General features: G+C 38.8%; 1 protein-coding gene and 1 long non-coding RNA gene across 5 annotated transcripts in view; both read left to right on the top strand.

The window, feature by feature from the left end:
• The first annotated feature begins 720 nt into the window (after positions 1-720).
• nadsyn1 (NAD synthetase 1) overlaps positions 721-24,692 on the top strand; it is a 143,791-nt gene continuing 119,819 nt past the window's right edge. For all 3 annotated transcript variants that reach the window (XM_012856022.3, XM_036133090.1, XM_021312588.2), the window contains exon 1: positions 721-955. In XM_012856022.3, coding sequence (XP_012711476.1) covers positions 871-955 — 85 coding nt within the window. In that variant the 5' untranslated portion in view covers positions 721-870. The remainder of the gene's footprint in view (positions 956-24,692) is intronic.
• LOC118561160 lies at positions 5,050-11,386 on the top strand. Of its 2 annotated transcripts, XR_004929818.1 has the most exons (4): positions 5,050-5,245; positions 6,162-6,339; positions 10,001-10,170; positions 10,301-11,386. It is a non-coding gene; the product is annotated as an uncharacterized LOC118561160 (long non-coding RNA). The 2 variants fall into 2 exon arrangements; XR_004929817.1 differs by lacking the exon at positions 5,050-5,245 and having other exon boundaries at positions 5,902-6,339.

The raw sequence follows: 24,692 nt of genomic DNA on the forward strand, positions 1-24,692 counted from the left end.
GAGCATTCAGCCGCTCTGCCCCCCGCCTCTGGAACTCTCTACCACCCCTACTTAGAAACACGGACTCACTTCAAAATTTTAAATCACAACTCAAAACTCATCTGTTTAAGACCGCCTATTCTCTTTAATTATCAATTTCCCTGTCCCAGCCTCGGTATTTATTTATTTTTTATTTATTTTTTAAATGTTTTTTGTTTTGATTCTGTTCCTGACATTCTGTTTTTTACCCTTCTGTACGGCGACCTTGAGTGTCTAGAAAGGCGCCTTTTAAATAAAATGTATTATTATTATTATTATTATTATAAAAAAAAAACTCCAAATCAAAGCTCGGGTCTCAGGAATATTCAACGAGTTATAGTTGATTAAAATTGATTCTGTGCCTGGTCAACACAATACACTGAGCTGAGCTGTCGACCGCCCCAAGATGGCGCCCGCAAATCCCGTCAGCACCCATAGGCAAAAGAGGTCGATGCGGGGTCTATGCACTGAGCTATATAGCTCAGTGGGTCTATGGTGACAAGCATATCCGATGATGACGTCAAGCAATACAATGGAGAGAATGTAAAACGCATCAGTTTCTTCCAGAAAAGTCTTCAATATTTTATATACGATATAGTTTAGCATTCTTTAATGATTTAAGTATAGAAATAAGTATTTTCAGTACCGTAATTACATTATTTTTTGGCAACCTGGAAGTTATTCCGGGTTGCGCGTGCGCAAATGAGCTGATGGAACGGCTCGTGCTACGGATACGGATCGGGTAGTGACACCAAGTTCTCTCATTAAGGTTTTGTGAACAATACGAGCAAATTGTGAACATAGTTTACCCCTTGTCTGTGACGAGTCTATTGTTAGCATAAGAAGAAGAGGATGGGCCGTAAAGTGACACTGGCAACATGCTCATTGAACCAGTGGGCTCTGGACTTTGAAGGAAATGCGGACAGGATCTTGAAGAGTAAGTGGATCTATTTATTTGCACTTAGCGGGACTCTATTTACAGTGGGGGAAAAACGACATTTGATGCTGTCTACCGGCTGCAGCTTGCCGCGGTGAAGTTAATTTTAGGTTAGATTTTGCTGGGTTGTAGATGCGGTTAAATGAATCGACACTTGGAAGTTGGAACTTCGCGCATACATGGTGCATTACGGTAGCAAAGCAGTAGGGATGGCCTTGCAGGCAAAAAATAAAGAAATTGAGAAGCATAACCCTCAGAAATGTAGATTCTATGACATACAACTATTACTTTAACACATACTATAACCTGAATAGATTTTTTTATAATTTTACTATAGATATTTGGAGAAATACCAAGTCAAGTTCCTTATAATGCCCATACAGGACATGTTTGTCTCATTTTGAGTAATTTATTTCTCCAGAATCCTAAAAGGTGACAAGAAACTCTTTTCATATTATGTAAAAGGTTCACTTGTACCATTGCTAGAATAAATATTTAATAATTGTAGTTTTATGGAGAAATAACAAGTCCAAGTTTCTTATTATGCATATCCAACATTGCTTTGACTCTTTTTGAGTAATTTCTTTAAAATCCTAAAAGGTGACAACACACTCTTTTTAGATTATGTTAAAGGGTCACTTATATATATTACTAGAATTAATTTCACTTTAGATCCATCCATCCATTTTCTGACCTGCTTAGTGCCTCATGGGGTTGCGGGGGTTGCTGGTGCCTATCTCCAGCGTTCACCAGCTAGGAGTACACAAAAGAGACAAGCAAACAGGCGATAAACAAGGGTTACGATTTTTTTTTCTTCCCATTATAGCATTCAAAAGATAAAGTAAAATAAAAGATGAAGATTTAAAAGTTTGTATGAATTTGTTGTCCTTCATGAGTCACACATAACACATAATCAGGTTATAAGGTGCTATTATGCAATGATTTGATGTGCATTTAGATATTCTGAGATAATAGTGTACAAATAGGCAATAACATTAATGTGATGATGGGCTAGTAACAGTAGGCTGTGAGGGCAATAGACCTCACAGCTCTTGTAAAGAATCTGTATCTAAGTTTATTTGTTTTGAATATAATGCTTTTGAAGCGTTTACCTGATTGGAAAGGGGCAAACAGTGGATTGCCTGGGTAGGTGGGATCAGCGAAGATGCGCCTGGCCCTTCTTTGGACTCGATCTGCATAAATTGAGTCTAAATCCTGTAGAAGCCATCCCACAATCCCCTGCGCTGTTCTCAACACCCGTGCTAAGACCTTCCTCTCTTGTGCAGCTCCCATACGCTATAGTCCAAAGGGTTGTGAATACAGCCCAAAAATTCATTTGCTGCCCTCTCCCCTCACTGGAGGACTTGCACAGCGACCGCTGTCTAAAAAAGGCAGAACCCATCACAAAGGACACTTCTCATCCCAGACATTCTCTGTTTACACTGTTGCCTTCAGGCAGACGATACAGAGAAATCAGAACAAGAACCAACCATTTTAGAGACAGTTTTTACCTGACAGCAATAACAAAACTAAATGAAACTAAAAATAACCAATAATTATCATGGATGATGTGTGTGAGAATGTGCTATTTTTATTTATTTATTAGGTGTTTTTATCAGTTATTTGTTATTTATTTCTTATATAGTGTGTAAATTGTGGGACAGAGATTTTATTTTTATTTATTTATTTTTTTAAACATATGCACGGATCGATGGCACTTTTTTAAATTTCGTTGTTCTTGTGACAATGACAATAAAGTTTTCATTCATTCATTCATTCATTTGTTATGCTGATACATAACAGAACTGCACCATGACAATTATTATTATTATATAAATATAGACATCACAGAATATGACAGCTGCTACCACATATGGTGACCGCACTGTAATTCTAATGTAAAATAATTAGGGCTGGGCAAGTTAACGCGTTAATTTCGCGTTAATTCATTAGACTATTAATGGCGATATTTATTTTATCGCGCATTAACGCTGTTGCTCACATGCTTTCAGTCAGTGTCAGTCAGCAGGCGCGCTGACTGCAGCGCGCTGTCACGGCAGCACTCTGGTGCTCCCCCTCCCCTCTCGTACATGGCTCAGCGGCGCCAGCCAATCAGCACGCAGTCTCAGCCTGGCCCGCCCACTCAGCTCTCACACAAACTCAACACACAAACAGCTGAGACAGACCGCAGCAGCGGAAAAACATGAACAGGGGAAGTAGCACCGTTTGGCTTTATTTTAATACCGTAAATGAAATCAAGCTGTATGTTTTGTAAAAAGCCGGTTCATTTCAGTGGAAACACAACAAATTTATCTAAGCACGTGAAAAAACATGAAAACGTCGAGCCACAGAAACGGAGAGAGGAGACGAAACTTCTGTCATTGCCCTGACAGATTCACAGACGTCTCTGACTGAGGCGTTTCAGTCCTCCAGGGAACATCCAGGTAGATCAGTGTTCATCTTCAGCAGCAGTTCATGTTAACTTTCAAAGTAGATATTATCTATCATATGTTACTGGAGCCCACACAGAAAATGTAATTAAGACCTTGAAAGAACCCAGTACATATATAAAAAAGTGTAATTTAAGATAAGATAACATTAGCTAATCCTTTTTTTATCCCACGACGGGGAAATTTATAGAATTAAAGCAACAGGCAGGTGCACACAACACAGACAAAATTACATAAGGATTGAAATATATAAGAGGTGGATTAGCGAAAAAACACTGAACATAACATTATTGTTATTATTATTTAATTGTAATAATAAAATAAAGACCACAAAACCCAAAAGGTCAACAGTTTCATGATACATCAAGCTTAGGGACTGGCTAATATACAGCAGGTCAAAAAAGGCCATATTTTTGGCTGCAGTGCTTGCTGTTCTCTGATGAAGAAAAGATCAACTAGTGCACTAAAATCAATAGATGGGTTGAAAATATCCAGTATAAAATAAGATAAGTGCTACAAATGTTACAACACTTTTGTTCATATGGCAGCAGAACATTAAAATAAAAGTGCTCTCTTTACACTACTTTTGAATTCATTCTTGGAGTTTGCGCATACAATGCGATTAATCATGATTAATCGGGCAAATTATGCGATTAATCGCTATTAAAGATTTTAATCGTTGCCCAGCCCTAAAAATAATACATATTTTAACCAAACTGTTTTTGGTGGCTTTTTACTTTGCAAGTTAAATGAAAAGTAATATTTATCCTGTGACGTAATTATTATTAGTAGTAGTAGTTTAGGAGGTCAGGGATGTTTTTGGAACCAGATATTAATTGACATTTTTATGTTTGCATTCCTGGCATAAGTTTTTTTGCAACATCTTCTACTTCAGGCCGAGGCTATGAAGGCAGATTTGTGTCTTTATTCAATCAAAAAAAAGGTTGCTTCAATCAAAAAATATATTTTCAATTAAAAAAAACTTCACTTCAATAAAAAAAAAGTTCAATCAAAGAAAAAAAGTATTTGAATCCAAAAATATATTTGAGACTCAAAAAAATACATTTGAACACTGATTTTCTTTGATTGAAAATGTTTTCTTTGATAGAAGTCCGTTTTTTTTGTTTGAAGCAATGTTTTTAATTGAAGTAGCATTGTTTTTTGATTGGACCATATAATGGGTAGGACATTTGTGTCTTTTTATTCAATCAAAAAATAAGTTGCTTCAAACAAACAAACAAGAGAATCAATAAAAAAAGTTACTTCAATGAAAAGATAAACGTTTTCAATCATAGAAAATAGTTTTTGAATGCAAATAAAATATTTGAGACTCCAAAAATCGCATTTGAACACTTTTTTTTTAATTGAAAATGTTTTCTTTGATTGAAGTAATCTTTTTTTGTGTTTGGGGTATACATGGGTAGGACATTTGTGTCTTAATCATTCAATTCCAAAAAAGTTGTTTCAATCAAAAAAACTATTTTCAATTAAAACAAATGTTTAAGTGCAAAAAAATTTTTTACCCATCAATAAAAAAAGTATTTAAGAGAATGTGTTTTTTCGTTGTTTTTGTTTTTTTTATTTGAAGAGAAAAAAAATTTGAAGTTCAGTTCGTTTGAATCACTTTTTTTTGAAGCTCAAAAAGTTTTGAAGTTTAAATTTTTTCGATTGAATCATTTTGGAACAAACGTACCGCGGTGGGCGGGTGCTTCTCTATTGGTCAGGCATGTTTGATTGACAAGTGTCTACACCAACGACGTCTTTCTGACAAAGAAGTCATGTTCGCCAATCGCCAGAAAGCTTTTTACCAGCAAGAGAGGGAGCAGCGGTGAAGTTGTCGGTAAGTAGATAAAACAGGTTGAAAATAATTGGTGTCATGTTATTAGCCTATTCTGTTGATATTTACAATAAATTGTATGCTTACTAACTTAGTTCACGTTGAGGAATGTTTGTAATCGTGTGAGGTTAGATATCTAAATATTTTCAGACAGGCAAGCAAAGTGGGCGAACCTATGGCCCTCACACAGCAGCTTGCTATGTGCTAGAGCTACTGTGTTATGTTACACTGAGTAAAGTGGCCACAGGGCTGCCTTTTTAGTAGATGCTTTTATCCTGAGAGCGGGATATAGGTTGCTTAAGCTGCTGCTAGTCGAGGTGCATGCGTCTCCTCCCCCTTCCCCCTTACCATAATCCAGTCAATACTAGTCATAATTATCATTTCAGATATAAAAAAATAAATAAAACATTCTAGATATCCAGATATATAATTCTTGACATCAAAAATATATTTCTACTAGTAGAAATGACATTAAATATATCCACTACTGATTATATGACAAGTTAAATTGGAATTTCAGATATCTAAAATTTCAATATGCCTATACAAGATTGTGTTGTGAATTGGCACTATATAAATAACATTTAAATAAATTGAATTGAACTTCTGGTCACAAGAAACCAAAACTTTTAAAATGAGATTATAGAATTGTGACATTACAGTTAATCTTTCTCCTCTTCCCATCTCTCAGAGTTACCCTAAAAGCCATTTTGTCTTAGCTGATCAGTGGAGTGGACATGAGTATTTCTCCAGCCAGCCATCAAATAAACGTCACATATTAGTGCTAGGGTATTTTGTATGTCAGGTTTTTTTTAAAGATGCCTTTACTCATTCTAGTGATTTCAGTCTATTTTAAGCAGAGGAATTTTTAGTCTTGGGTAGTCATTTAACTAACCATCCTTTTATGTTTCTTCTGCAGCATTGGAAGCAAAGTTGTACTACTTTGTAGCAAAAATTATTACAGTCTGTGTGGTCCATGGAGGAGTTGCCCACCATTTTTTCTCAGAAAGGCTGTTTTAGCAATTTGCGGGCTCCCAACAGCCCCTTTCAGAGCAGAAGTCCTGCATGATCACAAACTCCAGGAGCAGCTAATCAAGGTATGAGTATAAGCTGTCATTTTGCAAACCATTTCAAAGTTTGTAATCATCTTCAATACTTTTTAAATTGCTTAGTCCTGGATAAGGTGGGCCTACCACAGATGAGGCTCAAAAGCCTCTGTGTGAAGTTTGCATGTTCTCCCTGTGTATATGTGGCCCCCTTCAAGCACACCGGTTTCCTTCCATTGTCCAAAGACATGCACTTAGCATGAGTTTATTGGTGGGACTCATGTGTCCATCCATCCATTTTCAGACCCCGCTTAATCCCTGATGGGGTGGCGGGGGTTGCTGGTGCCTATCTCCAGCGGTCACTGGGGGAGAGGCGGGGTGGACTCGTGTGTATTCATCTTTATTCAGACAAAAGAAGGTGAAACCACCAATGAGGCTAATTTTGCCATTGAAGAAGCAGCAGACCGCATTAGCATCAAGGGTTGCCTTAGGCATGTCCCAAACTGGAGAAAAAAGGACTCCCTAGTTCGCTCCGCTGTCAAGTTTATTGGCAACGGACGTATGAGAGATGCCCACGACCAGTAAAATATTCACACCCTCTTATCTTAACAAAGGCGTTGATGTTGTCATAAGATCTGAGGGAAAAAAATGGGTTCCTCCATGGTTCTGTTAGCATACTTGTGTTATGGTGCTTTTATCAGTAAGATTGATGGACAGGGATATTAATCTATACTTCTAAAAACCACCAACCAGGCCAGAAATCTGGATTTAGTGACAGATTCAGACCTAAATTTTAAAAAACAAGTTAAGGCAATTACAAAATCAGCCTTAAGAATATCAAATGAAATGTGTGATTACTTTGCAGGACCTGGAGAAACTAGTCCTTCATTCATCTGCAGTCAGCCTAATTATTGTAACAGCATGTTTACAGATCTACCATTTAAATATACAGAGGTTGGACAATAAAACTGAAACACCTGGTTTTAGACCACAATAATTTATTAGTATGGTGTAGGGCACAGGTGTCAAACTCAAGGCCCGTGGGCTGAATCCGGCCCGTCAAGGTAAATTATCCGGCCCTCAAGAGCCAATAAAAAAAGGCATATCATGTCATAAAGTAGACAGGGTGCTTGCTCTTTTTCCAAATTAAAATTCCAGACTTTTTCCAGACTTTTTTAAAACTGATATTTTTTTTCCCCAAGACCTTAACTTTATGTACTTGTATACTTGTGTGCCTACTGCCTACTTCATTGGTTGAGATTGTACAAACTGTTTATTAGAAATGTTAATTTTTATAGGCTAGTATTCAATGAACAAATGCATTATTCACAGTAAATTATGCTTTTACTGATGAAAACGTTTCAAAACATGAAAATCACAAGTAAATGAATTTCACATCAAACAAGTGTTTGATTCCATTAGGCTAATACAGTACGTGACCAGTTAGTAAAATTATAGTTTTATAGCCTACCTTCCTATTTCTCATTTCACAATGTCTTTGAGCATACTGTAAAATTCTACCATACATTTTTTCCCATACTTTATTAAGACTGGAAAACAGGGTTTCAAAATTCCATACTTATTAAGACTTTCAAGACTTGCGCAAGCACCCTGAGTAGAGGTATATATCCTTTTAAAGTGTATAAAGTGACTAAAACTGTGCCTCCTGTAAGTGTAACTCACCCCAATATCAACTTTTCTTGTAGATAAACTGTATAAACTGGGCCTAAGGTTGCTATTTCTATGTTAGCGTGCATTTTTTATATTTCTATGTGAACTGGAATGAAATTATGAAATGAAAAGTATCGTCTATACACGTGCAACCGGCCCTTTTAATGACTTCATGACGTCAAAGTGGCCCCATATGGAAATGAGTTTGACACCCCTGGTGTAGGGCCTCCTTTTGCGGCCAATACAGCGTCAATTCGTCTTGGGAATGACTTATACAAGTCCTGCACAGTGGTCAGAGGGATTTTAAGCCATTCTTCTTGCAGGATAGTGGCCAGGGGTCCGTTCTTCGTACTTTGCTTAAAACATCCGAGATCAAATGACACATCCAAGATGATTTCATCGGGCTAATCCTGATCCGGCTAATTGGGTTCTTCGAACACACCTGTTGTTTATGATTAGTATGGCTGAATTGAGTTATCTGAGATAACTGCGCGTTCATGCGTTTGTTTAAAAGGGGAAATGTGTCGATAGTAGAAACAATGATCAGCAGCGCTGCTATTGGCTGTTCAGCATGGCCAAAGAACGCCCACAGTTTTTCTCCCAAGCAGAACACGAGCTTTTAATGGAAGGTTATGCCGAATTTGAGTCATTAATTAAAACGACAGGGAACACCTCAAAGTCTGTTAAAGCCAGGAGAGAGGGCTGGCAAAAAGTAGCAGACAAATTAATGCGTAAATACTGTCCATGGTAGATGTTTCTATCATTTTCTACAGTATTTTTGCATTTTAATAATTTAATATTTACTTTGTTCTTTTATGTCAGAGCCTCCACGGGACCCACTAGAACTTGGGGAAAAAGTGAAGTACAAGAATATTCTACAAAATGGTAGCCTTTAAGTATTAAACTGTATTTTAAAAAGCAACTTATTTCTCGATCTTTTTTTAAAAGCCACTGTTGAATGATGTTTGTCTGTTTATAACTGTCACTAAGAAAAAGGCTGAGAAAAAAAACCTACTACTTTACTTTAGTTGCATGAGGCATGTTCCACAATTCTGTCCCGTCTTCTGCCACTAGGTGGTCAAAGTGCACTGGCTGGACAGACTTCCCTGTCTCCTCCATTTATAAAGCTGCAATGTAATCCTGTTTACATGAAATAAGCCTGCTATTTGTCCTCTTTTGAACTCTGGTATGTCACCCATAATGTTGTGTGCATTGCAATATTTTGAGCAAAACTGTGCTCTTACCCTGCTAATTGGACCTTCACACTCTGCTCTTATTGGTTCAATGTGCAATTAATGAAGATTGGCCACCAGGCTGGTCCAATTTAGCCATGAGACCTCCCACAGGTGTTTCAGTTTCATTGTCCAACCCCTGTAATAGACAACTGCAGCTCATTCAGCCCTAGCTAAAAACAAACCCTTGGACCACATCAGTCTGGTTCTGAGGTCTTTCCATTGGCTCCCTTACTGTCAGAAGACAGACTTTTGAGTTATGCTGCTGGTCTATAAAGCTCTGAATGTTTTAGGACCAGGATCCATCAGTGGCCTTCTGATCCAATATAAATCTCTAAGACCTCTCAGGTCATCTGGATGCAATCTTGACCGGTTCCCATAGTCAGAAGCAGACCTAAAGAAGCTGCATTCAGCTTCTATGCTCCACATGTCTGGAACAAACTCCCAGACTCAGCTAAAACATTTTTATGTAAATCCAGATTAAAGAACCACCTGTTCTCAGGTCTATAGTTAATAGTAGCCTGGCGGCCCACCATGCTAATAATATGCTGAGAAATGCAGAGTGGTCACCACGCCGCGGTGCAGGCAGCCTTTGAAAGCACCCATGATTGTTTTGGTCTACAGACAGTGCTCAAGCACAACCTTGTGTCAAAATAATGCTTATTGTTCCTTTAATAAATTGTTTGTTAATCATGTTTGTTTTTTTATAGGTATTTTTTTAATGTCCTCTGTACTTTGCTTTAAGGTTTTTGTAGAAATTGTCTTGTACAGTAGATGTGCTTTAGAAATAAACTTGCCTTGCCTCTTAGGTTTGCAGAGGGCTTCAAGATTCTGGGGCTACTGAAAGAGCTCCAGAAAAACCCAGCCGTTGTTCCTGACATGTCCGTGTGTGAGGAGAAAGCCCTCATTGCCAGGGACATGAGCCACAATGGCCTATTCTGCTCAGGGGAGCAATCAGCGAGTTCTGGAGAAGCAATTGGTCTGCTTTTGGAGAGACTGACTGACTGTTTTTGCATTTTAGTCAATTTCCATAATTTTAAAATTACTTTGTACAATACTTTGTACATCCATGTCTAACAGTCGTATTCTTCTATTGTTCTGTCTTATAGAAGAGGAGGATGGTCCACCCTCTCTCTCAATGTTCTGATGTTCACCTCTGGAGCCTCTGCCATCCCTCCACTTGGCTTTTCCTGCCAGCCTGAAATCTAGTTTCTGCATGACATCAAGACAATTTACCCAGAAGCCAATACTAGTGTTGTTGTCCTGTTGTATCTGTCGCTGCACTCCTCCTACAAGGCTTTTAGAATATACATGATGGAGGGAATTTTGCAAGCTCCGACCTTTGGAGTTTCTTAAATGGTCACAAATGTCAAAGTGAAAGGTTACGCTATAAGGTGATGACGGGTTTGCATGTTTGTCCAGCTGTTGTTAATGTTTTACTTAATTTTAAGGTAAAACGTGGTTTTACAAGTCTGAAAAGTGCACCAGTGTTTAAAAAATACTGTTCATATGGTTTTTACTAAAAGCCTTTAGCTGGTCCTGAGGATAAAATATCAGAAGACTGTGCCAGATGATTTCATGTTCTGTCATTAAACTTCTGAAATGGTTTTAGATTTTAACAACTTTCAGGAAGTTGACAAATTGTTATCCAAGACTATCATATGTTATCTTCTAGGTTTGTCTTTATGGCAATAAAGAAAATACTCAAAATTAAAGTTTGATACATAAATATTAAACTGAATTTATCATGGCCACTAATGACAAAGAAAAAAAAGAAAAAATAGATATTTTTGCCAATAGGAGGGAAAAGTTTAACACAAGGAGAGGGCCAAAATAAAAATGTTTTTTAAAGAAAGAGAATGAATAAATTTCGTCCCACTTCATGATTGTGTCCCACTTGTTGATTATTCACGAAAACATGCAGTTTTATATGTTAATGTTTGAAGCCTGAAATTTGGCCAAAGGTTGAAAAGTTCAAGGGGGCTAAATACTTTCAGAAGGTTCTGTATGTGAGATCATGTTGGTCCAGACCACTCATTTATGACAGAAGCTCCAGATGGAAGGGAGAGGTTGAAACTGAGTCTGTTTACACTGAACCTACTAGTGAGAAGGCCTTCCCATATAACTCACAGTATAAGATATGTAAACTATATAGAATTTCCCATTAGAGTCAATAAAGAAGCTGTTTTATATTACCTAGTCTGTCTGATGTGTTTGTGCATAATGTGTACAGTCCTTTGGAGTTCTTATGGAAGAGATGTTGTGAGCCTCTGTCGTCTTGACTTAGTTGGGCATCTAAATTTGCTAAACGGAATCTTTGGCTCAGACCACAATTAAAACGTGGTAGGCTGTGATAGAAACGCAAACATCCGAAGGTTAGGTTAGGGATACAGTGACGGTTTTCATGCTTCTTCCTTTTCCTGAACCAAGTTCCTCACAGCGGCCTGACTGCAAGGTTTCATCGGACCGCACCCAACAGAGTTATTTCAGAATCAGAAATACTTTAATAATCCCAGAGGGAAATTATTTTCGTTACACGCTGCAGATATAAAAACAACATAATTATATAAATACAACATTCCCCACTAAAGAAATATAAATATATACATATGTAACTATATATATAAATTAGGGCTGGGCAACGATTAAAATATTTAATCGCGATTAATCGCCCTGATTAATCGCGATTAATCACGATTAATCGCATTGTATTTACAAACTCCAAGAATGAATTCAAAAGTAGTGTAAAGAGCACTTTTATTTTAATGTTCTGCTGCCATATGAACAAAAGTGTTGTAACATTTGTAGCACTTATTTTATACTGGATATTTTCAACCCATCTATTGAATTTAGTGCACTAGTTGATCTTTTCTTCATAAGAGAACAGCAAGCACTGCAACCAAAATATGGCCTTTTTGACCTGCTGTATATTAGCCAGTCCCTAAGCTTGATGTATCATGAAACTGTTGACCTTTTGGGTTTTGTGGTTTTTATTTTATTATTACAATTAAATAATAATAATAATAATAATAATAACAATAATAATAACAATAATAATAATAATAATAATAATGTTATGTTCAGTGTTTTTTCCGCTAATCCACCTGTTATATATTTCAATCCTTATGTAATTTTGTCTGTGTTGTGTGCACCTGCCTGTTGCTTTAATCCTATAAATTTCCCCGTCGTGGGATAAAAAAAGGATTAGCTAATGTCATCTTATCTTAAATAACTCTTTTTAATATATGTACTGGGTTCTTTCAAGGTCTTAATTACATTTTCTGTGTGGGCTCCAGTAACATATGATAGATAATATCTACTTTGAAAGTTAACATGAACTGCTGCTGAAGATGACCACTGATCTACCTGGATGTTCCCTGGAGGACTGAAACGCCTCAGTCAGAGACGTCTGTGGGTCTGTCGGGGCAGTGAGAGAAGTTTCGTCTCCTCTCTCCGTTTCTGGGGCTCGACGTTTTCATGTTTTTTCACGTGCTTAGATAAATTTGTTGTGTTTCCACTGAAATGAACCGTCTTTTTACAAAACATACAGCTTAATTTAATTTACGGTATTAAATAAAGCCAAACGGTGCTACTTCCCCATTTCATGTTTTTTCGCTGCTGCGGTCTCTCTCAGCTGTTTGTGTGTTAAGTTTGTGTGAGAGCTGAGTGGGCGGGCCAGGCTGAGCCTGCGTGCTGATAGGCTGGCGCCGCTGAGCCATGTACGAGAGGGGAGGGGGAGCGGGAGAGTGCTGCCGTGACAGCGCGCTGCAGTCAGCGCGCCTGCTGACTGACACTGAGTGAAAGCATATGAGCAACATGCGTTAATGCGCGATAAAATAAATATCGCCGTTAATAGTCTAATGAATTAACGCGAAATTAACGCGTTAACTTGCCCAGCCCTAATATAAATATTTACAGATCTAAAATAAAGTGATAATGGCAATGTGCAAAAGAATGATTAAATGTCAATAATTGTCAATAAATGTATAATTCTGCATCAGAATTACAGACGAGCTGCTGTATGATTACTTTCTGTGGGCAAACCATGGTGATCCCTAGCCTGTCTGAACTGTTCCAGCCTCCTTTGAATCTCAGGTGTATATACACTATGTAAAGAAAGTCTGTGGATATCATTATCTGGGTTAAGATTCTCCGCATCCTCCAGACAGTAGAATGTATGGTAGAAATGCTGCAGCACATGCAAAAATACATCCTGCCAAAGGCGTTCTATGCGCTGATTATGAACTGATTTTCCTGTTATGAAGCCTCTGTGTTCCAGCCCTTGAACTAGATGCATGCATAAAGCAAGCTGCATGTCTTCATCCCCATGGTCTGATCTGACTCTTGATGGTAGTCCATAGTAAGATGTTGCTTTCAAAAACTGTTGTTGCCCTATTGTTTGTACTGCAGCTGAGGTAATCCGACACGAGTGTCCATCAATGGCACCATGTATCACAAAGCCCCATCTAGAAAGTTGAAACAACACAAAATAAAATTAGTACTTAAAATAAAGATACAACCACTTACCTGGAGACAATATACAATAATGATCAGAAAACCCGTATTAGAAATAAATCAATGGTTTCAACATTTTTTGCTGAAATTATGTTATTGACTCACAAATCAAAATGTGAATTAATAATTGAATTAGTATATCAGCAAATATTTGAAACACGTTATCACCTAGTGCTAAAAATCAACATTATCAATCTTCAAAAAGACAAAGTTATATATTCATTGCTGGAAAAACACTCAAGGTCACTATATTGTTTCAGTTGATAATTTTCTGTAAAAAGCAATTCAGAGCACAATAACTCAACCATAGAACTTAAAGAGCTACTGATATCAACCTGGAGGGTATCCCAGATAGGAGGCTTAACAAATATGGAAAAGCCTAGTGTCTAGGTTGCTAAATTCTGTTAAAGGATAACTCTTCCCCCAAATCAGCTGTTTGTTGTCAATAAACTGTTAACATGGTTGTTTTATAGTACTATCTACATATCCTGGTCATTATTTTCAGTATGGCGCCTTCCTAGGGTCAAACTTCTTGCATTGAATTTTAAATTAACATTGGTTTCTGCACGTGCAACGTAATTCTGAGCGTGTGACATTGGTCCCCTGGCTGCTCAGGACTATAAAAGCCAGCTCAGTCTTAAAAAACAGAACAAAAAAATAGAGCATCTTCTTGTGCCTCTATAGGGAGCACTATTGCACTTTTCAAACCCTCTAGCGAACTTTTTTCTCTTCAAAAAACAAATCTACCAACTTTTTATGTGTTGTTGGGGAGTGTATGTGAAAGCAATCAATTGTTCTGCAGTTAGTGTCTTGAGGCGACCGGGAAGGGGCTGCTGTGAGACTGTGATGTTGGTTCTAGGTTGGACATTGAACATGGGCGATCTGCGGTATCTGCCTGCTGTTTGAGTCAATACAGAGAGGGTGATCTGGGGCTGACGTGTCCACATTACAAATGAATCATAATGCACAAAGCTGCCAGTGATCCCGCCTGGGTTACAAAGCAGAAAATATATGTTGATTCTGATATATGATAATATATAACAGGACCGATTCTGTCCACCATTTGACTCTGCAGCACCAGGTTGTGGCTTCAGGACCTTGAGCCAGCAGGTCAAATTGATCAGAGTCTGGCCTGCTTGGCTCCACAAAAACCTTCCTACACCGCCGGGGATGAGGAGTGAAAAATCCTCCAACCCAAAAGACCGAAACGTGGCGTAACTACCAGCATAACTCTGCTGACTCTCCATGATTCAGTACAGCAAATCAAGCAGCCTGTCTCACTCTCATATATATACAGGACTGTCTCAGAAAATTAGAATATTGTGATAAAGTTCTTTATTTTCTGTAATGCAATTAAAAAGCATGAAATGTCATACATTCTGGATTCATTACAAATCAACTGAAATATAGCAAGCCTTTTATTGTTTTAATATCGCTGATTATGGCTTACAGCTTAAGAAACCCAAATATCCTATCTCAAAATATTAGAATATCGTGAAAAAGTATACTAGTAGGCTATTCAACTAATCACTTGAATCGTCTAATTAACTCGAAACACCTGCAAGGGTTTCCTGAGCCTTGAAAAACACTCAGCTTGGTTCAGTAAACTAAATCACAAGTATGGGGAAGACTGCTGATCTGACTGCTGTCCAGAAGACCATCATTGACACCCTCCATCAGGAGGGTAAGACACAAAAAGAAATTTCTCAAAGAGCAGGCTGTTCACAGAGTGCAGTTTCAAAGCACATTCACAAAAAGTGTGTTGGAAGGGGGAATGTGGCAGGAAACGCTGCACAACCAAGAGAGGTGACCGCAGCCTTAACAGCATTGTGAAGAAGAGCCGCTTCCAGAATTTGGGGGAGCTTCAAAGACAGTGGACTGAAGCTGGAGTCCAGGTATCAAAAGCCACTGTTCACAGACGTGTCCGGGAAATGGGCTACAATAGCCGTATTCCCATGGTCAAGCCACTTCTGAACTCAAGACAACGGAAGAAGCGTCTGACTTGGGCTATGGAAAAGAAGCACTGGACAGTTGCAGAGTGGTCCAAAGTCCTCTTATCAGACAAAAGCAAGTTTTGTATGTCATTTGGTAGTCAAGGCGCCAGAGTCTGGAGAAAAGCTGGAGTGGCGCAAAATCCAAGTTGCTTGAAATCCAGTGTGAAGTTCCCACAGTCAACGATGGTTTGGGGAGCCATGTCAGCTGCTGGTGTTGGTCCACTGTGTTTCATCAAGTCCAGAGTAAATGCAGCTGTGTACCAAGAGATTTTAGAGCCCTACATGCTTCCATCTGCTGAAAAGCTCTATGGAGATGATGATTTCATTTTCCAGCATGATCTGGCACCTGCCCACAGTGCCAAAACCACCAGTAACTGGTGTACTGACCATGGCATTACTGTCCTTGATTGGCCTGCCAATTCCCCTGACCTGAACCCCATAGAGAATTTGTGGGGTACTGTGAAGAAGAAGCTGAAAGACACCAGACCCAACAATGCAAATGAGCTAAAGGCCGCTATTGAAGCATCCTGGGCATCCATAACACCTCAGCAATGCCACAGGCTGATTGCCTCCATGCCACGCCGCATTGATGCAGTAATCTGTGCAAAAGGATTCCCGACCAAGTACTGAGTGCATTAATGGACATTTTCAAATGTTTGATTTTGTTTTGCTGTTATAATTTTTGTTTTACTTGGTCTGAGGAAATATTCTAATATTTTGAGATAGGATTTTTGAGTTTTCTTCAGCTGTACGCCATAATCAGCGATATTAAAACAATAAAAGGCTTGCAATATTTCAGTTGATTTGTAATGAATCCAGAATGTATGACATTTCATGTTTTTTAATTGCATTACAGAAAATAAAGAACTTTATCACAATATTCTAATTTTCTGAGACAGTCCTGTATGTATGTATGTATGTATGTATATATATATATATATATATATATATATATATATATATATATATATATATATATATATATATATATATATAAAATCAATATGCCACAAACTGTTACGGCACATGGTAAGCCCACCTTGCAACAGTCCGACTCCACCTTCTTGCAGCAGATGTCAGGTTTGTCCTTCCCAACATTTAGCGTATCACTTTGAGCACGAAGCAGCACCCTCATCATCTGAAAAATACAAACATGAAAGCATTAATCATTAAAAAAATACTCTCACAAGCAGATCCAACTTAAATATCAATTTTCTATAGAAAAGACAAACCTCATTCCCAGAGTTTGGATACTAGTCCTGCAATGTGCTCACACGCTCTTGCAGCTGATTGTCATCTAAGGCAGACAGTCTTCCTCTTATGCGTAGGTCCACCAGCTTTGATTTGTTGTTCAAAAACGACGAGGAACATCCCATCATTTTTGCCTTTTTTTGATTGTATGTCCTTGCTTCATAAGGACGTCTATGTGCTCTCTGGTAACAATAGATGGTCTGCCACTCCGCCCTAGGAAAACAAATGTTAAGTATTACATTTTATACAGAAGACAACCCAATCTTTAACAGCAAAAAAATAAAATAGAAATCAATTAATAAAAAATAAAAAGAAATTCTGTCGGTTCGATGGAAATGAGCTATTGCTAGCGCTCCAACCTCAGTCAAACTGCTTTACTGTTCATTGTAGGTTTCTGTAGACAATAAATTCAATTCTGTGAAGGTTTCTTACACAACTTTCTATTGAATGTCGCTCTCTGTCGCTACACATTCCCTGGCTAAGGGCTCGCTCAGTTTCATGCCCTTTTCTTGCAATCCTGTCAATTACTACCAACGCCATTACTGGTTGCAAATTGACGGACAGCAAGCGGATTTTATGAAGTTGGATGTCTTACATATTGGTTTCAAAACTTTTCATCATTGATTTTTGATATCTGAAATAAAAACTATCACCGGTAAAAAATGGATTATGGAGATCCAAGATTAGTTTTCAGACATCCAGAAAGTTTATTTTAGATAGGAAGAAAGTTATTTTAGATATCCGAAAGTAAAATCCCACTATTATTATATTTCATCCTAGTCGGAATTCAGTTTTAGACATTCGGCATGTTTATTTTAGATTGGAAGAATGTTATTGTAGATGTCTGTAAATAAAAGCCCTATACACATGAATGGGTAAAGTGACGTAATTTGTACTACTATGAGTTATATTCAAGATATCTGAAATGTTCATTTTAGATAGGAGAAATGTAAATTTTGACTAGGAAGGAATGTATTTGAGATGTCTGAAATACATATTCAGTCAAGCTAATAAATGTTAAAACGGCCTGCCATACCCTGCACAGTACATGGCACTTGGCCAACACGGAACCCAGCGGTAACTGTATTGGGGGGGGGGGACGCATGCACCTCGACTAACAGCAGCTTAAGCAACCTATATCCCGCTCTCAAGATAAAAGCATCTACTAAACAAGCAGCGCTGTGGCCACTTTACTCAGTGTAACATAACACAGTAGCTCTAGCACATAGCAAGCTGCTGTGTGGGGGCCATAGGTTCGCCCACTTTACTTGCCTGTCTGAAAATATTTAGATATCTAACCTCACACCATTACAAACATTCCTCAACGTGAACTAAGTGAGTAAGCTTAGCTTAAAAAAAGTGATTCAAATGAAAAAATCTGAACTTCAAAACTTTTTTCACTTAAAAAAAATGATTCAATCAAAAAAATTAACTTTAAAACTTTTTTCTCTTCAAAGAAAAAAGTTATTTAATCAAAACAATTTGAACTTCAATTTTTTTTCTCTTCAAATAAAAAAAACAAAAACAACGAAAAAACATTCTCTTCAATACTTTTTTTATTGACGTAATTTTTTTTTGCATTTAAACATGTTTTTTTTGATTGAAACAACTTTTTTGGAATTGAATGATTAAGACACAAATGTCCTACCCATGTATACCCCAAACACAAAAAAAGATTACTTCAAACAAAGAAAACATTTTCAATTAAAAAAAAAGTGTTCTAATGCAATTTTTGGAGTCTCAAATATTTTATTTGCATTCAAAGACTATTTTCTATGATTGAAAACGTTTATCTTTTCATTGAAGTGACTTTTTTTTATTGATTCTCTTGTTTGTTTGAAGCAACTTATTTTTTGATTGAATGATAAAGACACAAATGTCCTACCCATTATATGGTCCAATCAAAAAACAATGCTACTTCAATTAAAAACATTGCTTCAAACAAAAAAAAAACGGACTTCTATCAAAGAAAACATTTTCAATCAAAGAAAATCAGTGTTCAAATGTATTTTTGAGTCTCAAATATATTTTTGGATTCAAATACTTTTTTTCTTTGATTGAAAAGTTTTTTTTCACTGAAGTGAAGTTTTTTTTAATTGAAAATATATTTTTTGATTGAAGCAACCTTTTTTTTTTGATTGAATAATAAAGACACAAAACTGCCTTCATACGAGTCAAGCTATGAAAAAATAACAGCGCCTCACAGAATAAAACATATTCACAAAAAACTTTGTTTCAGGATTGGTAAAAATGTCCACAACCATATCTGCTGTTGAGCAGTACAAAATGTCTATCTTTCCATCAAGTGCAGATCTAACAAAATGATACTTGATATCAACATGTTTGCATCTTTAACAAAATCCTGGGTTCTTTGACAAAGCTATTGCGCATTGATTGTCCTCAAATATTGTCACTGGCATGTACTTGCAGTCTTTGTCCATTCCACTCAACAACTGTACAACATACAAATTTTTGTTGTTGATGGTGGCAATGCCATATATTCCGCTTCACATATAGATAGAGCCGCAGTTTGTTGTTAGGGTTAGGCTTTGACTTCCATGATATAACAGATCCATTTTTAATAAGGCTAAAACAATAACCTGTAATGCTTCTCCTGTCACTCCGATCAGTTGCCCAGTCTGCATCACTATATGCCATGAGCTGAAGTTTCTCCTCACTTCTCTTAAAGCTCTTAAAGCATAAACCCTTGTCCATTGTCTTTCAAGTATCTCAACACATGTTTTGCTGATGTCAAATTACACTCTTGGTTGTGATAAGCATTGTGAGAGTTTACTTATAACCCAACTAAGATCAGGCCTTGTGCATGTCATATATACTGCTCAAAAACATAAAAGCAACACTTAAACAACACAATGTAACTCCAAGTCCATCACACTTCTGTGAAATCAGACTGTCCACTTAAGAAGGAACACTGACTGACAATAAATTTTAGATGCTGTTGTTCAAATGAAATAGATAACAGGTGAAACGTATAGGCAATAAGCAAGACACCCCAATACAGGAGTGGTTCTGCAGGTGGTGACCACAGACCACTTCTCAGTTCCTCTGCTTTCTGGCTGATGTTTTGGTCACTTTTGAATGCTGGCGGTGCTTTCCCTCTAGAGGTAGCATGAGACAGAGTCTACAACCCACACAAGTGGCTCAGGTAGTGCAGCTCATCCAGGATGGCACATCAGTGTGAGCTGTTGCAAGGTTTGCTCTGTCTGTCAACGTATTGTCCAGAACATGGAGGCGCTACCAGGAGACAGGCCAGTACATCGGGAGACATGAAAGAGGCCATTAAAGGACAACAACCCTGCAGCAGGACCGCCACCTCCGCCTTTGTGAGGAACAGGAGGAGCACTGCCAGAGTCCTGCAATATGACCTCCAGCAGGCCACAAATGTGCATGTGTCTGCTCAAACGATCATAAACAGACTCCATGAGAGTGGGATGAGGGCCCGGCGTCCACAGGTGGACAAATGCCAAATGCAGGACATTTGGCATTTTCCAGAGAACATTATGATTGACAAATCCACCACTGGCACCCTGTGATCTTCACAGATGAAAACAGGTTCACACTGGGCACATGTGTCAGATGTAACAGAGTCTGGAGATGCTGTGGAGAACATTCTACTGCCTGCAACATCCTCCAGCATGACCGATTTGTCAGTGGGTCAGTAATGGTGTGGGGTGGCATTTCTTTGGGGGCCGCACAGCCTTTCATGTGCTCGCCAGAGGTAGTCTGACTGCCATTAGGTACAGAGATGAGATCCTTAGACCCATTGTGAGACCATATGCTGGTGTGGTTGGCCCTGGGTTCCTCGTAATGTACGACAAGGCTAGACCTCATGTGGCTGGAGTGTGTCAGCAGTTCCTGCAAGAGGAAAGCATTGATGCTATGGACTGCTATGGACTCATTCTTAATAAATGACCTGGATGACAATGACAGGTGACGGTGCATTTCCAGCACCACAGATGTGTGAACAATATACTTTATCACTGATGAACACAGATAATACCTTTCCACTTGTTTTCTATGGAAAAAGAGCACCATCATATTACTGAACTCTGCAGTTCATTACATAATTTCAATTTCAAAAAATATTATTTTTGTAAGTTACTTTTAAACTTCTTTGGTGAAGTCTAAAAGGAGCATGTGCACCTTTACAGTAAAGGTGCCTATTGATAGAGTGCAAGTTGATGAAACCCCCCCCCCCCCCCCCACACACACACACACCTTGAAAATGAATCCGGTGCCATTGATCTCCACGGACCCAGTCTCCAGTTACATGACTAAATTTTAACAATTCTAAACTTCAAAAAAGTTAAATAATGCCTTTTTATAAACTCATGAGCTGTGATAATTAATTGTTGAGCAATAACGGGCAAAACAGAAACTGATTACTGTAATGTGCGAGCTGTGTTAAATGAAAATTTATGACCTCATTGTAGTGTTGGTTATGTGTCTCTCATTGTCCAAGGTTGTTGGCCTTGTATGTTCATAGGATTGATTTATATTGAATGTGACATGGAGCAAGTCGAGTTAATGTACAGGCGTGAAGTAGATGATGTAGTGATGCAGCTGTGTTGTCTTTTGTTTTGGTTTTCTGGGGCACAGGGAGGGAAGGGAGTTGAAATTGTAAAGTCAGGAGGGAATGGAGGAATACTTGTATTCAAGTGTCCTAAAGGTATGAATTTTCACAGAGCAAATCATTCTTTAAAATGTTATTTTCTCGAATATTGTTTTGTTCACCTCAGGATTTGCTTTGTGAATTGGTTTAAACACATACCAAATGTTGTTCTAAATTAGTCCTTACAGTCAGAGAGTTTTTTTAAAAATTAAACATTAAATAACTTTAATGTTCTTTACTTAATGTTCTTTACAGACAGGTCCCTTACCTAGGACCTGTCTGCCAAGGCAGACAGTTCCTAGGTAAGGGACCAGACAAAGAGCAGCCCAAAACCCCATTATGATGAGTACGATTAATGGACTTCGTTTTCCCTCGCCCAGACGCAGGTCACCAGGGCCCCACTCTGGAGCCACGCCTGGAGGTGGGGCACGTTGGCGAGCGCCTGGTGGCCAGGCTTTTGCCCATGGAGCCCGGCCGGGCTCAGCTCGAAGAGGAAACATGGGTCCCTCTTCCAATGGGCTCACCACCTGTCAAAGGGGCCAAAGGGGTCAGGTGCATTGTACAACGGGTGGCAGTCGATGGCTCTGGAACCAGCCTCCTTGAGAGGAGTTGGACAGTCTTCCACTCTCGAGTTGCCGCTGGTGAGAGGCGCCAAGCTGGAGTAAGCATACTTGTTGCCCCTCATCTTGGTGCCTGTACGTTGGGATTCACCCCGGTGAACGAGAGGGTGGCCTCCCTCCGCATACGTCTGGGGGGGATGGGTTCTGAATGTTGTTTGTGCGTATGCACCAAACAGCAGCTCGGATTACCCACCCTTTTTGGAGTCCTTGGAGGGGGTACTGGAGAGTGCCCCACCTGGGGACTCCCTCGCTCTTCTGGGGGACTCACGTGGGCAATGACAGTGAGACCTGGAGAGGTGTGGTTGGGAGTAATTGCTCCCAACCAAACTGGGGTGGTGGTCCCCCTATTTAAAAAGGGGGACCGGAGGGTTTGTTCCAACTACAGAGGAATCACACTCTTAAGCCTCCCGGGTAAGGTCTATTATCATAATTAGAAATCCTTTAATAATCCCAGAGGGAAACTATTTTCATTGCAAGCTCCAGATTTACAAACAACATAATTTAATATATACAACATTCACCACAAAAGAAATATAAATATATATCCATATGTAACTATATATATATATATATATATATATATATATATATATATATATATATATATATATATATATATATATATATATATATATATATATATTTATTTATTTATTTATTTACAGATCTAAAATAATGGCAATGTGCAAAAGAAAGCAAAAAGAATGGATAAATGTCAATAATTGTCAGTAATTCTATAGTTCTGCGTCAGAATTTTAGAGGGGGGGGGGTGTCTGACTCTCAGAGGGAGGAGTTGTAGAGACTGATGGCCACAGGCAGGAATGATTTCCTGTGGCACTCTGTGGTGCATCTGGGTAATAGGAGTCTTCTGCTCAAGGAGCTCCCCTGCTGGGCCAGTGTGTCATGGAGAGGGTATGAGACATTGTCTAAGATGGACTGGAGCTTGGACAGCATTCTCCTCTCTGCCACGGTCATCCGAGTGTCCAGTTCCTCCCCCACAACAGTTTTTGTCACGTTGAGCTGCAGATGGTTCATCTCACTCCAAGTGACAGCTCACTCCAAGTGACAAAGTTGCCCACCACAGTCCTATTTTCACTCTCATCACCCTTTTCAATGCAGACAACTATTGCTGAGTCATCAGAAGACTTCTGAAGGTGGCAGGACTCAGTGAAATAGTTAAAGTCTGAGGTGAAGAGGGTGAAGAGGAAGGGGGAGAGGACAGTCACCTGAGGGTCCCCAGTGTTGCTGACCACCCTGTCAGACACAGTTCTGTAGGTGTACATACTGTGGTCTGCCCACCAGGTAATCAACAATCCAGGACACGATGGGGGCCTCCACACTGCATGAAAAGTGAGATTTTCGTCCCCGTAAAGTACCGCAGATCTCCCTCATTTTCGGCAGTTAACAACAATTTGCAACCCGCACTTGTCGCCGTTTGTCAGTGCCACAAATTGTCGGAACCGGACAATGACGTATGTGGAGCGCGATCAGCTGTACTAATAGCCCTAATTAGCATATGAATGCAGCGAACCCGCGCGGCTGGCCAGGTCTGGCTTGAATAACCTACTCAGTATTGGCTGAAACCACTATTTTCAAACAAGTAAAATCGCTCGTGATTGGCAGCAAAACCACACGTGGCCAGGCTTGAATGTTCTTACTCGTGATTGGTTGGCATATATATATATATATATATATATATATATATATATATATATATATATATATATATATATATATATATATATATATATATTCATATATATATATATATATATATATATATATATTCATATATATATATATATATATATATATTCATATTATGCTGTATATTCATGTTATCATACACTACTACACTATTATTAGGCTACCATCAAGGACATGAATAAATTTATACAGGAAATGAACATTTGCCAGGAAGATGTTTATGCAAAGAAAGAGCTTTATTAAAACAAACACAACTATATACAACGCGAGGATCTGCCCACACATGCGCATCCAAGAATTACAACTCAGTGAACTGTCCGTGTGCCTCCTCGGGGTTGTAGGTAAATGCTGGCGCCGTTCTTTCCGAGGCAGGTCCGTTGTGCAGACGCCTGCTGTGCGTGGCTCTGTACTTCGGCGTCGCCTCTAACCGGGACTGCAGCTTAACACAGAGTTCAGAGAGATCCGGCCTACGAAATGACGGCGGCCGTACAATCCATCCAGAGACCCCGCCAACGACGCCATCTTCTTCGCCAGACATGAGGTCGACGGTGGCGGACTTCCAGAGTTCCACTTCCTCATCAGCTAGCACACTATGCCTCGATTCCAGCAGCTGTAAAAAAACAAAAAAAACAATGAATCAGTACTATGCGATGGGATGCACTGCGTATGGACACAACACATCTATCAATGCACCTGAAAAATAGTCACCAAATAATGTCTTACCCTCTTTCTTCTAGCTCGACTCTGAGCTGAATTCTTGGCAGCTTCAGCTCCTGCGTAC

This window comes from Fundulus heteroclitus, unplaced genomic scaffold (genome assembly GCF_011125445.2).
Source record: "Fundulus heteroclitus isolate FHET01 unplaced genomic scaffold, MU-UCD_Fhet_4.1 scaffold_57, whole genome shotgun sequence".
Taxonomy (NCBI): Eukaryota; Metazoa; Chordata; class Actinopteri; order Cyprinodontiformes; family Fundulidae; genus Fundulus; species Fundulus heteroclitus.